Source organism: Eumetopias jubatus, unplaced genomic scaffold (assembly GCF_037043125.1).
Source record: "Eumetopias jubatus isolate StellerSeaLion01/CBP00866 unplaced genomic scaffold, mEumJub1_p1.0 scaffold_17, whole genome shotgun sequence".
NCBI lineage: Eukaryota > Metazoa > Chordata > Mammalia > Carnivora > Otariidae > Eumetopias > Eumetopias jubatus.
Window position 1 is genome coordinate 71,955,969 of NW_028274823.1, and position 15,273 is coordinate 71,971,241.

The following is a 15,273-nucleotide window of genomic DNA, read 5'->3' on the forward strand; positions in this document are numbered from 1 at the left end:
TAGGGGATAAATATTACTGTACTTAGGAACACGTTTAAATTGTTCTCCAAAGCTAGGCTGTTGAACTCCACTTAAATAAAATCAAATGCAGCTTTCAAAGCTTTCTATCTAAAAGTAAACACTTTTTTGAGAAAAACCCAAAAGTATCCATTAAAAAAAAAAATCCAAATCTTGCAAAACTATAAATAACTATTAAGATCTAAATTTTGTTGTGGCAGTCCAAAGACATAGAGAAAACACTGGAATTCCCACAGAAATCATTACTATCCAGCAATTCCACATCTCCTGGCAACGCCTATGTTGACAGAAGCTGCTCTTCCAAGGAAAAAATACTGTAATAGGAAGGATCCTAAGCCAGCTCAGGGCCTAGAGGTCTAGTAGGATTAGTCTTAGAGCACAGAACAGGCCTGGCACATCCTGGGCCCTTAATTCCTGACTTAATAAATGAATATGGGGCTGACCAAAACCCAAGGACCTCAGAAAAGACCAAATCTGATTTCTTAACAGGTAATTAATTCTCAAAGCCTACTCAAAGAATATCACCAAAAAGTAATTAATACTTTCAAAATAGTCAGCTCTTAATTATCTGCACTAACAGAGCAAAGGAGCCAATACAAGAAGTGTTCAGTTTTTTGTTTTTTTAAGTAAGCTCTAGGCCCAGTGTGGGGCTTGAACTCATGACCCCAAGATCAAGAGTCGCAAGATCTACCAAGTCAGCCAGGCACCCCGAGGTATTCCATCTTAATATAAAATGCACATGGCCACAGAAAGGATAAAATAATTATATATAAATTAGAAAAAATTTCCAAAGGCGCTTCAGGCCACCAGGCACCAGGCAGGAGCATATGCTTCTGTGAAGTCTGTCCAGCTGCCCTGTTCAGGCCTGTATTCAATTTTGTTTCCACTCCTTCAACAGCAAGCTGACTCGACAATAAGCATATCAGACCCTGGAGGAACCAGCCTATTTGAAAACAGGCCCCCAGCAAGCCAAACTGCAAGACCCCTCTGCAGATCTGAATGAACTCAACCTTTCCACACCCACATTCTTAGACGCAACAAGAACTGACAGGCCTCACGGTAAAATTAACTTACACTAAGCTATTTTATTACACAGAAGATTACAGTAGGTGTGAGTCTCCTCTGCTTAACTTCTGTGTTGTTCCTATTCGATGACAGCACAAATTACCTTTAATGAATGATAAGCACTCTTAAGGACTCGTTACCATAATTGTTAATTTCCAGAGAAACAGAAGTTCTTACAGATCATTCTCTCCAGACCTTGTATTTTCTCTATTTCATATTATATTGACATGTAATGCATAGACCCGCACAAGGGTTGAATGCCCCACACAAGATCACACCACTCATACTGGCAGAGCCAATGTCTGTGTTCTCTCTCCCTCACCACCCTGCCTACCTGTTCGGCACTGAATCATAAATTCTAGGCAAATGCCCCAGGAATACCCCCTCCCCCAGATTCAGATCTCACCTAGCTCTTCGTTTGTGCTGTCGTTATCCGTAGCAAACGGGAATCTCTTTTGTTCTGCAATAGACTTGGCCTGGCTCTGAAACAGAAACAAACAAACATACGTTTTAGCTTATCGCAAGTGAAGACAAAGCTTATAATGAAGACCTGCATTTAAAAAAAATTAAAGCTCCATTTGATTTATATGGAAGAAAAGATTCACTTTAATAAATACCAATTGTGTACTTCACACACATAGCTTGATTTGTCTCCTCCCCTATCATTAGTGGATTTGTTTCTTCCTTTTTTTTGATTTATTCATTTACCTGAGAGAGGGAAAAAGAGAGCGCACGAGTCGGGGGAAGTGTGGCGGGGGTGGGGTGGGGGGGACGGAGAAACTTAAGCTGACTCTGTGCTGAGCGCAGAGCCCGAAATAGGGCTCAATCCCATGACCCTGAGATCCTGACCTGAGCTGAAACCAAGAGTCAGGTGCTTAACCGACTGAGAAACCCAGGCGCCCCAGTGGTTCTGTTTCTAAGAACAAGTTCCTTTTCACTCCCATTGGGATTCATCCTGCTGACTGCTTCATGCTCCCTCCATGTTTTCAGAAACTATTCGACGACCTCAATCATGTTGCGAAGATCACATTCTAGCCATCAGTCCTCCAATGAGGCTGGATGACAGGATGTTGTTTTTTAAACTAAAAATATTTTAGAAATAAGAGCTACAAGTTGTACAGAGATGATGCCACCAAAGGACCAACAAAATCTGACCAAGAAACAAGCCATTTCTAGTGAAAAAAAGCACAGCAGATGATGAACATCTCCCTCCTACTGAAGGCAGTAGATCTGCCTACGAAGAAATTATACAGACATACGCACATTTGGCAGGAAAGCTAAAACAAAAGTGGAAACCAGGGGAAAATGAAGTAAATAAGTTAGCTTAGTAACTGGAGTGATTTTACAGGCAGTACCGGTCTACTGTATGTAATGACGGCTCTGTGGTGTTTCGGAGACAAATCATGTCTGATACTACAGCTGTGACTTCACCAGAAGGTTCAGCCGTTGATGCTAACTTGTGATACGTTTCGTTACAGGGTACACATTAAAGTGATTACTTCATACTGGATTCTTCTAAGACATGACTAAAACTTGTATGCATGCAGAGACAGCAAAACCTAAGAGAGTGAGAGACTAAAGATTTGTGGTTTTTGGCAAAACCACAGGATTAGAACCCAGTGACATCCCAATTAACTGAGTTCCTCTTTTTAAAAATGCATAGTACAGACGCCTACAGGCATATATATAGGCCAAATCATGTTACATGAGACGCTCTTCCAACTACTATATGTGCTATTCAGCTAACGATTGGTGTTCATTAGCAGTAATGAACTGTGGCCCCTTGGGCTTCACGGACTCAAATAACAGCAACAGGGCATATCCACTTATACTCCCTATACTCTCAAAATCTAGATTGATGTTCAGATACAGCACAGTATTTAGTTTGCCTATAAAACAGGTCAAGATGAAATCAGAGAGAGAGGTAAACCATAAGAGACTCTTAACTGTAGGAAACAAACTGAGGGTTGCTGGAGGGGAGGCGGGTGGGAGGGATGGGGTGGGTGGGCACATGATGAACTATATGCAACTGATGAATCACTGAACTCTACCTCTGAAACTAATAATACACTATATGTTAATTAATTGAATTTAAATTTAAAAATAAATAAAGCAGGTCAAGAATAAGCTACCTCTGGAGTTAGAACACAAGTTAAAGGCTATAGGCCAGAAGGGCATCCCATGTTGAGATGAATGCTCAACTTCATTCCATTTAGGACTCCAGACAAAAGGAAACATTGAAAATTCTACTACTATGGGAATGTTTAACACTCAATTTCTTCCAGTAAAACCCTGATGACTAGAGAGAAACTCTATCAGCTCCTTCTCATTTTGCTCCATAGCTGGAGCTTCCACACAGCTACGGGAAGTCTTAGCGGGATCCTTGAGAGACAGCTTTAAGAAGCGGCAGATTTAACATTATGTGAAGACATCACAGTATGGACATCCGGGTGTGACCAGACACGAGACTTTCCTCTTTATCAGACGGTCACAGATCAGCACACAGATGCAAAAGATTTATCTGCTTAATAAGTTGCTGAGGGCCCAGAAAAGGAGTCTATGAATAATGCTTTTAGTGCTTAAAAAATCCAGTATTCAATGAGAGTCTCCCATTTGCCAAACCTTTGTGCAGAAAGATATGGGAAAAGAATACAAATGAAATCCCATAAAAAGAAATCATTTACCAAACAACATCAAGAGTATACTGAAGACCATACCTGAGCTAAGTGTTTTTATTTTATTAAAAATAAAACTTGAGAGAAGTGAGAAGGAAAGTATAGTATGAACAAATTAATTTCCTGATCAGAAAGAATCCTTCCCACTTCTAATGCCGCATCTATCGATATCCTCTGTGGACAGCAGTGAGAAGCTCTGATCAAGGAAGTTTATGCACACAGCCCCACTTCTCTGGTTGACTAACTCCAATCCATCCGTCAGGTCCCTGCTTAGGTTTCAATTCCTGAAAGCTGTTCTACCTGCTCCCCTTAACTTAAGGGAGATTATGTTGACCTTTTGCTATACTTCTACATTTATTTGTAATAATTATCGGGTTAGTGACTAGGAGTCACGAGCGTAGGGACTGAGGCTAGCTGGCTCACTCTGGTATTCCCAGTACTTACTTAGCACAACGCCTGGCACATAATAGGTGCAAAATAAATATCTGGAGAATTAATGAAGAAATGAATAGTCGGACTCCCATATTTTCAACCTAGGGAAAATGAAAGGCCAAGATTGATGAGCTTTCTCCCATAGGTTACTAGCTAGTGCCATCTTAAACTAGAAAAGCAACACGTAGAAAATATTTGAATTCCTGTCCGTAATAATTCTAAGAATCTAATCGCCTATCCAAGGTGGGGATCACCCAATTTCTACTTAAATGTTTTTAGTGATGGCCAACTCACTACTTTATAAGATAGCCCATTCTGGTTTGAGACGAGTCTAATTCAAGTTTTTCCATAAATCAGGTTGACTGCTATGCAGTGAATTAGGTAAAATCTGTTGATCATTTTCTAGCTTGCAATTTCTACCTATTTTTAGTAGTTCTTACATGCAAAGGCAAAGCTTTGTCGGGGGAAGAAAGACTATCCTAAAGGGAAATTTTAAATTAAAGAAGCAAACAATATCTACATAGATGTTAAAGGAAAAGGCTTGGAGAAAAAAAATATGTCAACCTTGGGCACTGAAAGAGCCACTCAGCTTCACAGAGGCTGTGAGACTGAAGGCGCGTACGTGCTAACGTGGATAGGCAGAGACACACGTTACCCAGCGCCAGGTACTCAGCCCTGGAGTGGAGAGGTCTCCCATACAGTTTGGCTGGTATCAATAATTAAAAACATAAAAGATACCCACACTGGCAAAGGCTGGAAAAATAAGATACATTATACCTTCAAATACACGAGGTTTCTAGAAATAAGGGTCAGCCATGATCTCCCCCTTTATTCACTGGAACTTAAAAGTAAAATGGACAAGATCTAGAATGATCAACCATCCAATTCATAAGTCATAATAATTCAATGTGACTAAATACCAGATGACCTATCTTTATCTTATGCAAGTAGAACCAACTGGAATCAACCCCTAGTTGATAAACAGAGGTGACCTCCTTCTTTTGAAAGCAGCATCATTGTGGCTCTAGGTTACAAAAACAGAAAGCATGTATGGAAGATGCATACCAGAATCTTTTCAGTGTTGAGGGAAAGTAATGAGTCACAGGGTGGTGGTCCTTTGGGTTCGCAGTCTGAGTCGTGGAAGTTCAAAAAGGATGACTCTGCAAAGCAAACATTCCTGGTTATTCTCCTCACCTTAAATTTATGGCTCTTAGGTGTCTAACTATGAATTATCATGTGAAAAACCCAAAAAAACCAAACTAAGGACAAAGCAAAAAACACTAAAAGGGGCATCCTATCTTCCACTTTATAGCTATGTAACATTCTGTGGTTTCCAAATATCCTCACAACCAGTCATTAACATAGTAGTTGTTAAGATAACTTTGTTAGACATCTCCTACCAGGCAGCATTTACTAGAGATTAAAAAAAAATCACAAAGGGGAGACCAAAGTCAAGCCAGGGAGATCTAATGTTAAAAGATAAGTACAGGGGCACCTGGCTGTCTCAGTTGGCTGGAACGTGTGACTCTTGATCTTGGGCTTCTAGGTTCAAGCACCATGTTGGGTATAGAGATTACTTAAAAATAGAATCTTAAAAAAAAAAAAAAAGGTATGTACTAAGGGTCTAGTATCCAGAATATATAAATATCTCCTGATTTCAACAAGAAAAAGACAACCAAATTAAAAAATGGGTAAAGGAGGGGCGCCTGGGTGGCTCAGATGGTTAAGCACCTGCCTTCAGCTTGGGTCATGATCTCTAGGTCCTGGGACTGAGTTCCCAGCTCAGAGGGGAGTCTGTCTCTCCATCTCCCTCTGCCTTTCCCCTTGTTTGTGCTCTCTCTCTCAAACGAATAAAAAGCTTTTTTTTTTTTTTAAATGGGCAAAGACTGGAATAGGCAATTCTCCAAAGAAGATCCACAAATCGCCACTGAGTACATGAAAAGATGTTCTACATCACTGTTAATTACAGACTGCAAATCAAACCATAATTAAGATACCACTTCATGCCCACAAGGATGGCTATGTTTTTTTCAAAAATGGGAAATCACAAGTGTTGGCAAGGATGTAGAGAAATTAGAGCCCTTTGTGCACTGCTGATGAGGATACAAAGAGGTGTGGCTGCTGTGGAAATCAGTTTACTGGCTCATCAGAAAGTTGAACATAGAATTACCATACAGTCCCACTATTCCATTCCCGGGTATATACCCCAGAGAACTAAAAACAGGGACTCAAACAAGGACATGTATGTGCATCGTCATAGAAGCACTATCTACAATAACCAAACAGTAGAAATAGCTCAACAGATGATGGATACATCGTGGCATATACATATAGTAGAATATAGTTCAGCCTTAAAAAAGGTAGTACGACAATCATCATGAATTAGTACAATACTTTACTCCTATAATAATAAACCTACATTTATACTTTAGCTCACTAACAGAATTTCAAAATTGGGAGACTTCACTCTAAGCGACATCTAAAATGCTTGCCTATATTTGGAAATATTCAAAGGTGCAGCATATATGATATATATCTTATCACTGTTTACACCCTCTGGCCTAAGATAGAGAGGAAAATGTCTATTTTTTAGTTATCTCAGGGCCAATTATTAAATTATCAATTTGAACACCACCTTTACATTACAGTCACCAGGGTCCATTTCTAGACTTTTTTTTTTAAAGGAATCTTTGAGATTATTTACACCCAATGACGATAGCTCTGACAGATGACTATCTCATCTACATGGACACTGATATTTTGAAAGTGACAGGAGTAACTCATGTTCATTCTAGAAAATATAGAAAAATCACAAAACATAAATAAAAGTCATTTAGAATACTACCACACATTGAGAACCAATGTGAAAATTTTGGTGTAGTTAATGTAATTAAGAGTGACAATGCTGAAATCAGATGGCTTGGGTTTGAATTCCTGTTGTCTGCCACTACTTACTAGCTCTTGGCCACTGACCTAGCCTCATCAATCTTTGGTTTCTTCATTTATAAAACAGGGTCAATGAGAGTATCTACTTCATGCGAGTGCTTGATTTAAACAAGATAATTTAAACAAGGAGACAGAATACCAAATATTTGGTACTGTTTCTGGCATAAAGAAGGAGCTAAAAGATGTTTGCTACTATTGTTATCATTAGGTTGTGAGAATGGAAGGAGATACACTGTTTTGTAACCTGCCCTTTTAATGTAACAATATAAACACTTCCCCATATGACTAAATTTTCCTCTGCATTATTTAAATTCAAACTTAGTTAGATTAGATAAGATTTTTAGTATCTTTAAAATTTTAATTTTCTACAATAAACCTGTATTTTGCTGTTGTTGTTGTTTCTAGACTAATCCCTTATAATGATCTGCTTATTCTGACTTCAATAATATCACATTATTTCAATACTGTACCCTTTTAATAAATGAATACATTTTAATGTAAAGCAAAGTCTCATCATTTTTTTTTCAGAAGTTTCTTGGCTATTTGGATCAGCATTCTTCTTTCAGATAAACTTCATTTTGTTAAGGTTACAAAACAAAAAAGTCCCTCTATGACTTTTTGTTTTTTTGTTTTTTAAGTAGCCCCCACGCCCAGCATGGAGCCCAACGTGGAGCCCAACGTGGAGCCCAACGTGGGGCTTGAATTCACAACTCTGAGATCAAGACCTGAGCTGAGATCAAGAGCCAGCCGCTTAACCAACTGAGCCACCCAGGGGCCCCCACTCTATGATTTTTATTAGAATTGTTAAAACTGTAGATTAATGAGTGGAGGAGTACTTCTTTACAAAATTTAATCTATTTATTCAACTTTTATTAACCTATGCAAAACTTTACAATTTTCTATATAATTTACACATTCAAACTTGTTGTGATTAAAAAGAAAATTGTTGGATGACCACTGATTTAGTACATATTTGTTGAGCATCTACTACGTTCCATTCACTGCTCAGTGGTCTTCAACACCAAAAATGACCCCTGTCCTTCTATATGAAGATTATAGTTCAGGGACGCCTGGGTGGCTCAGTCCTGCATTGGGCTGCTTGCTCAACAAGGAGCCTGCTTCTCCCTCTGCCTGCCGCTCCCCCCGCTTGTGCTCTCTCTCGCTCTCTCTCACAAATGAAAATAAAATCTTAAGAAAAAAATATGCTTTAAAAAAAAGATTATAGTTCAGTGAGGGAAACCAACAGTAATCAAAATCACACAGAAATGTCAAGTCACAGCAGCTTAAAGAACTCATGACCAGAGCATAGTCAGGAGAAACAGTACTCAGGGACAGTTTCCTGAGGTCGTGAATAACAGCATCAGAGCATACTGATAGAGTTCACAGGGTAGAGGCACACTTCTGATCCCCATTTTAAAAACAAGGAAACTGAGGCAAAGAGCCTAAGTAATCTGCCCATGGCTACCCTCTAGCAAAGCAGTGGAGGTGGGATTTGAGCCCAGGCAGTCTGGTTCTGGATCTGCGCTGGAGAGAGTGAAGGGAGACCTGAGGGAAGTTTCAGATTTAAAAGGAGAAGGTCCATGGGCAGCTGGTAGGACAGGCAGAGTGGTCCAGACAGAAAGACAGCATATTGTAAATCTTCTGTCTTAACTGGCTAGAGCTCAATATTTTATCTACCCACATTACTGAATTCTTAATAGCTCTATTAATGCTTCCATTTATTCAGTGGATAATTGTATCATCTACATGTAATTATCAAGATCTTTTTAATATTTATACTCATTTAGCATCTTATTTTACTACATAAAACCTCCAAAAAGAGTGCTCAATACTAGTACTCCTGCTTATTCCTGATATTAATACTTCATTGAATGATCCAGAATTTCCTCAAGTTTTGACGATAAGATTTCTCATTTAACATTTATAAGCATCCAGTGGGAAGATGCTCTATATGGCTATGGGTTAACATTGATGTATTTTACCACATAAAGGAAGGATTCTCCTATTCTTTGTTTTATCAAAAATTTTAAATCAGGAAAGCTGGCTGAACTTTATCAAGTGTTTTTGGAAATTTCTTTATGATAATCATGTAATTTTTCTCCTTTGACCTATTAAGGTAATTAATTTGATTTTTTTTAAAAAGTTGAGCCATCTTTGTACTTCTAAAATAAATTCTAATTGGCCAAGGCACATCATTACTTTGATTGCTGGCTTCAGCTTATTAATATTTTACTTAGGATTTTTATAACTATTTTATAGCTTTCTTCCCACCCCACCCCCACAACCGTATTAAATTCTGGCATTAGTGTCTTTTGCTGGTTTGGTAGGATCTGTGAGAGAAAAACAGTTTGTTACAGCTATACCCAGAGTTGTCTGGAACAGAAGGTTAAATTTGTTCTTCAATCTAAAACTGTTTAGCTCACTATGGCTTTGATTATTTTACAATAACAACCCAACCATCTGTATTTAGATGGTACAGATTTCCATAGAATCAGGAAAACATATTCCTCCTTGCTCAGATAACACAAGATTTATTTTATATATCTTTTAAAAGATTTTATTTGAAAGAGAGACAGAGCAGGAGTGGGGAGGAGGGTCAGAGGGAGAGGGAGAAGCACACTCTCTGCTGAGCAGAGAGCCGGATGCGAGGCTCGATCCCAGGACCCCAGGATTATGACCTGAGCCGAAGGCAGACACTTCACCGACTGAGCCACCCAAGTGTCCCGCAAGTAAAACTGAAAGATAATTACTACAGAAATATTCTCAAAACACAATACAGAATCTTATCTTTTTCTTCTAGATCATCTCTTAAACATTTACTGAATGATTCGTATTTTTAATCTTAGCAGGGATTTCTCCACATTTGTGTCTTAATTCTCATGGCCTCTATAATTGTCCACACGGCCCCTCACTCCTAACGTACATTTGCCTCTGCTCTTCTATATATGTGTGAGCCTTAGCAGGCTGATCTATTTTATTCTTTTTTAAAGAACCAACTCTTGGATCTGTTTATCAATTCTACTGTTGCTATTTCTCATTCATTTATTCTGGCTTTGTTCTAGGCACTGCTTCCAACTTCCCTTCTCTCCTTTTCTTGTTGCTCAAGCTTAGTTTCCAGCTCATTTACTCTCTGTCTTCATCAAGACGAAGAAGCCACCAAAGGCTTAAGCACAAGAAAGATTATGGACATACATCACTAGGAGGCGGAGCAAGATGGCGGAGGAGTAGGAGACCTAGATTTCGTCTGGTCTCAGTAATTCAGCTGAATAGGGATCAAACCATTCTGAACACCTACGAACTCAACAGGAGATCGAACAGGAGAGTAGCAACAACTCTCTGAACAGAGAAGCGACCACTTACTGGAAGGTAGGGCGTGCGGAGAAGTGAATCCGAGGCGATTCGGGAGGATAGACAGCGGGGGAGGGGCCTCCGCCGGCCGCTTCTGGCAAGTGCTAGAGCCGCGGAGCACAAAATCGGACCTTTTAGAAGTTGGCTCGGCGGAGGGACGTCGCTGCAGTGGCTAAGCGGGGGGTGGAATCCTCCCGGGACAGTGTGGTCTCAGGACCCTTGGGGTCACAGAGAGACCGGGGGTGCCTGAGTGCGCCAGAGCTCCCAGGTATCGGAGCGGGGAAGCCGGCTGCAGAGACGGAGCCGAGGCGCGGGCTCTCAGCTCGGGGTGGCCATAAACTGTGATCCGCGGCCCAGTCGGGGCACGGCTCCCCCAGCAGGGACCCAACAAGCAGCAGATCCGGGGAGACTCCCCTTCCTTCCCGGGGAGGAGCGGTGCGGGAACGCACTGCAGGGATCTGCTGGGTTTGGAGACTCCACGCGGGGTCGGGTGCCAGAAATAGCAACGCTCGGTCACAGGCCGGGTGAGCACGGAGTGCGGCCAGAGACCGGGGACACGGAAGTGACTGCTTTTCTCTGGGGGCACACTGAGGAGCGGGGCCCCGAGTTCTCAGCTCCTCCGAGTGGAGATTGGGAGGCCACCATTTTCACCCTGGTCCTCCAAAGCTGTACCGAGAGCTTGCAGGGAACAAAAGCTCCTGAGAGCAAACCGGAGCAGCTTCCTTAGCCCGGACCGACAAGGGCGGGGCAATTCCGCCTCCGGCAAAGACATTTGGAAACCACAGCAACAGGTCCCTCCCCCAGAAGATCAACACAAACAGCCAGCAAGCCAAGACCAAGTTGATCGATCAAGGAGAATAGGAGAACTCCAGCGCTAGGGGAATACTGCACATAGATTCATGGTTTTGTTTTTTTTTTTACCATGATTCATTATTTCATCAAAGTTAATTTTTGTTGACTGTTTTTTTTTATTTTTCTTTTTCCCTTTTTCAACCAACATCTTATAAATCCCTTTTTTAAAAAAAAAAAAACATTTTTTATTTTTCATTTTTAGAGTCATATTTTATCCCTTCATAGTAGTTACCCTTATTTTTGGCATATATATATAAGTTGTTCTCTCTTTAAAATTTTGAGGTACAGTTTCTTCTAACAGATCAAAATATACCCTAAATCACTAGTGTATGGCTTTGTTCTAGTCTCCTGCCTGATCACATTCTCTCCCTTTTTCCTTTTTTTTTTTTCCTTAAATCTTCTTTCTTTTTTCAAACAACTTATCTTACCAAGTCCTTTTATAAAATCTTTTATAATTTTCATCTTTACAGTCATCTTCCATCCCTTCATTGTATCAACCCTTATTTTGTACATATATGTCTTTCTTCCTTTAAAATTTTAGGAGGCACTTTTTTCTAACAGACCAAAATACGCCCAAAATCTAGTGTGTGGCACTGATCTATGCACTAGCCTGATCATATCTGATCATATTCTGCATTTTTTGTATTGTTTTGTTTTTGTTTTTATCTTTTTTTTTTCTTTTTCTCTTTCTTTTTTCTTTCTTTCCCTTTCTTTTCCCCTGGTTTCAGGTCTTTTCTGATTTGTATACAGTATATTTGCTGGGGACGTTGTAAACCTGTTAGCATTTTGTTCTCTCATTCATCTATTCTCCTCTGGACAAAATGACAAGACGAAAGAAATCACCTCAGCAAAAAGAACAAGAGGTAGTACCGTCAGCCAGGGACCTACTCAATACGGACATTAGTACGATGTCGGACCTAGAGTTCAGAATCATGACTTTAAAGATACTAGCTGGGCTTGAAAAAAGCGTGGAAGTTATTAGAGAAACCCTTTCTGGAGAAATAAAAGAACTAAAATCTAACCAAATCGAAATCAAAAAGGCTATTGATGAGGTGCAATCAAAAATGGGGGCACTAAATGCTAGGATAAATGAGGCAGAAGAGAGAATCAGCGATATAGAAGACCAAATGATGGAAAATAAAGAGGCTGAGAAAAACAGAGAGAAACAACAACAGGATCACGAGGGCAGAATTCGAGAGATAAGTGATATGATAAGACGAAACAACATTAGAATAATTGGGATCCCAGAAGAAGAAGAGAGAGAGAGAGGGGCAGAAGGTATATTGGAAAAAAATTATAGCAGAGAACTTCCCTAATGTGAGGAAGAAAACAGGCATTAAAATCCAGGAGGCACAAAGAACCCCTCTCAAAATCAATAATAATAGGTCAACACCCCGACATCTAATAGTAAAACTTACGAGTCTCAGAGACAAAGAGAAAATCCTGAAAGCAGCTCGGGAGAAGAGATATGTAACCTACAATGGTAGAAACATTAGATTGGCAACAGACCTATCCACAGAGACCTGGCAGGCCAGAAAGGACTGGCAAGATATCTTCAGAGCACTAAACGAGAAAAATATGCAGCCAAGAATACTATATCCAGCTAGGCTATCATTGAAAATAGAAGGAGAGATCAAAAGCTTCCAGAACAAACAAAAACTAAAGGAATTTGCAAACACGAAACCAGCCCTCCAAGAAATATTGAGAGGGGTCCTCTAAGCAAAGACAGAACCTAAAAGCAGCAAAGAGCAGAAACGAACACAGACAACAGACAGTTAACAGTCACCTTACAGGTAATACAATGGCACTAAATTCATACCTTTCAATAGTTACCCTGAATGTAAATGGGCTAAATGCCCCAATCAAAAGACACAGGCTATCAGATTGGATTAAAAAACAAGACCCATCGATATGCTGTCTGCAAGAGACTCATTTTAGACCCAAAGACACCCCCAGATTGAAAGTGAGGGGGTGGAAAACCATTTACCATGCTAATGGACACCAAAAGAAAGCTGGGGTGGCAATCCTTATATCAGACAAACTAGATTTTAAAACAAAGACTGTAATAAGAGATGAGGAAGGACACTATATCCTACTTAAAGGATCTATCCAACAAGAAGATCTAACAATTGTAAATATCTATGCCCCGAACATGGGAGCAGCCAATTATATAAGGCAATTAATAACAAAAGCAAAGAAACACATTGACAACAATAATAGTGGGGGACTTTAACACCCCCCTGACTGAAATGGACAGATCATCTAAGCAAAAGATCAACAAGGAAATAAAGACTTTAAATGACACACTGGACCAAATGGACTTCACAGACATATTCAGAACATTCCATCCCAAAGCAAAGGAATACACATTCTTCTCTAGTGCCCATGGAACATTCTCCAGAATTGATCACATCCTAGGTCACAAATCAGGTCTCAGTCGGTACCAAAAGATTGGGATCATTCCCTGCATATTTTCAGACCACAATGCTTTGAAACTAGAACTCAACCACAAGAGGAAAGTCGGAAAGAACTCAAATACATGGAGGCTAAAGAGCATCCTACTAAAGAATGAATGGGTCAACCATGAAATTAAAGAAGAATTAAAAAAATTCATGGAAACCAATGAAAATGAAAACACAACTGTTCAAAATCTTTGGGATACAGCAAAGGCAGTCCTGAGAGGAACGTATATAGCAATACAAGCCTTTCTCAAGAAACAAGAAAGGTCTCAAATACACAACCTAACCCTACACCTAAAGGAGCTGGAGAAAGAACAGCAAAGAAAGCCTAAACCCAGCAGGAGAAGAGAAATCATAAAGATCAGAGCAGAAATCAATGAACTAGAAACCAAAAGAACAGTAGAACAGATCAACGAAACTAGGAGCTGGTTCTTTGAAAGAATTAACAAGATTGATAAACCCCTGGCCAGACTGATCAAAAAGAAAAGAGAAATGACCCAAATCAACAAAATCATGAATGAAAGAGGAGAGATCACAACCAACACCAAAGAAATACAAACAATTCTAAGAACATATTATGAGCAACTCTATGCCAGCAAATTAGATAACCTGGAAGAAATGGGTGCATTCCTAGAGATGTATCAACTACCAAAACTGAACCAGGAAGAAATAGAAAACCTGAACAGACCTATAACCACTAAGGAAATTGAAGCAGTCATCAAAAATCTCCCAAGAAACAAAAGCCCAGGGCCAGATGGCTTCCCAGGGGAATTCTATCAGACATTTCAAGAAGAATTAATACCTATTCTCCTGAAACTGTTCCAAAAAATAGAAATGGAAGGGAAACTTCCAAACTCATTTTACGAGGCCAGCATTACCTTGATCCCAAAACCAGACAAAGACCCCATCAAAAAACAGAATTACAGACCAATATCCTTGATGAACATGGATGCAAAAATTCTCACCAAAATACTAGCCAATAGGATCCAACAGTACATTAAAAGGATTATTCACCACGACCAAGTGGGATTTATCCCTGGGCTGCAAGGCTGGTTCAACATCCGCAAATCAATCAACGTGATACAATACATTAACAAAAGAAAGAACAAGAATCATAGGATCCTCTCAATAGATGCAGAAAAAGCATTTGACAAAGTACAGCATCCTTTCTTGATCAAAACTCTTCAGAGTATAGGGATAGAGGGTACATACCTCAATATCATAAAAGCCATCTATGAAAAACCTACAGCGAATATCATTCTCAATGGGGAAAGGCTGAGAGCTTTTCCCCTAAGGTCAGGAACGCGGCAGGGATGTCCACTCTCACCACTGCTATTCAACATAGTATTAGAAGTCCTAGCCACAGCAATCAGACAACAAAAAGAAATCAAAGGCATCCAAATCGGCAAAGAGGAAGTCAAACTCTCACTCTTTGCAGATGATATGATACTGTATGTGGAAAACCCAAAAGACTCCAC

At 39.9% G+C, this 15,273-nt stretch overlaps 1 protein-coding gene across 5 annotated transcripts in view; it reads right to left on the reverse strand.

Annotated features, from left to right (window-relative positions):
* Positions 1 to 15,273, reverse strand: part of TTC13 (tetratricopeptide repeat domain 13) — a 91,333-nt gene that overhangs the window by 63,592 nt on the left and 12,468 nt on the right. For all 5 annotated transcript variants that reach the window (XM_028104549.2, XM_028104551.2, XM_028104550.2 and 2 more), the window contains exons 2-3: positions 5,256 to 5,350; positions 1,490 to 1,565 (exon numbers count right to left, since the gene is read on the reverse strand). In XM_028104549.2, coding sequence (XP_027960350.1) covers positions 1,490 to 1,565; positions 5,256 to 5,350 — 171 coding nt within the window. The remainder of the gene's footprint in view (positions 1 to 1,489; positions 1,566 to 5,255; positions 5,351 to 15,273) is intronic.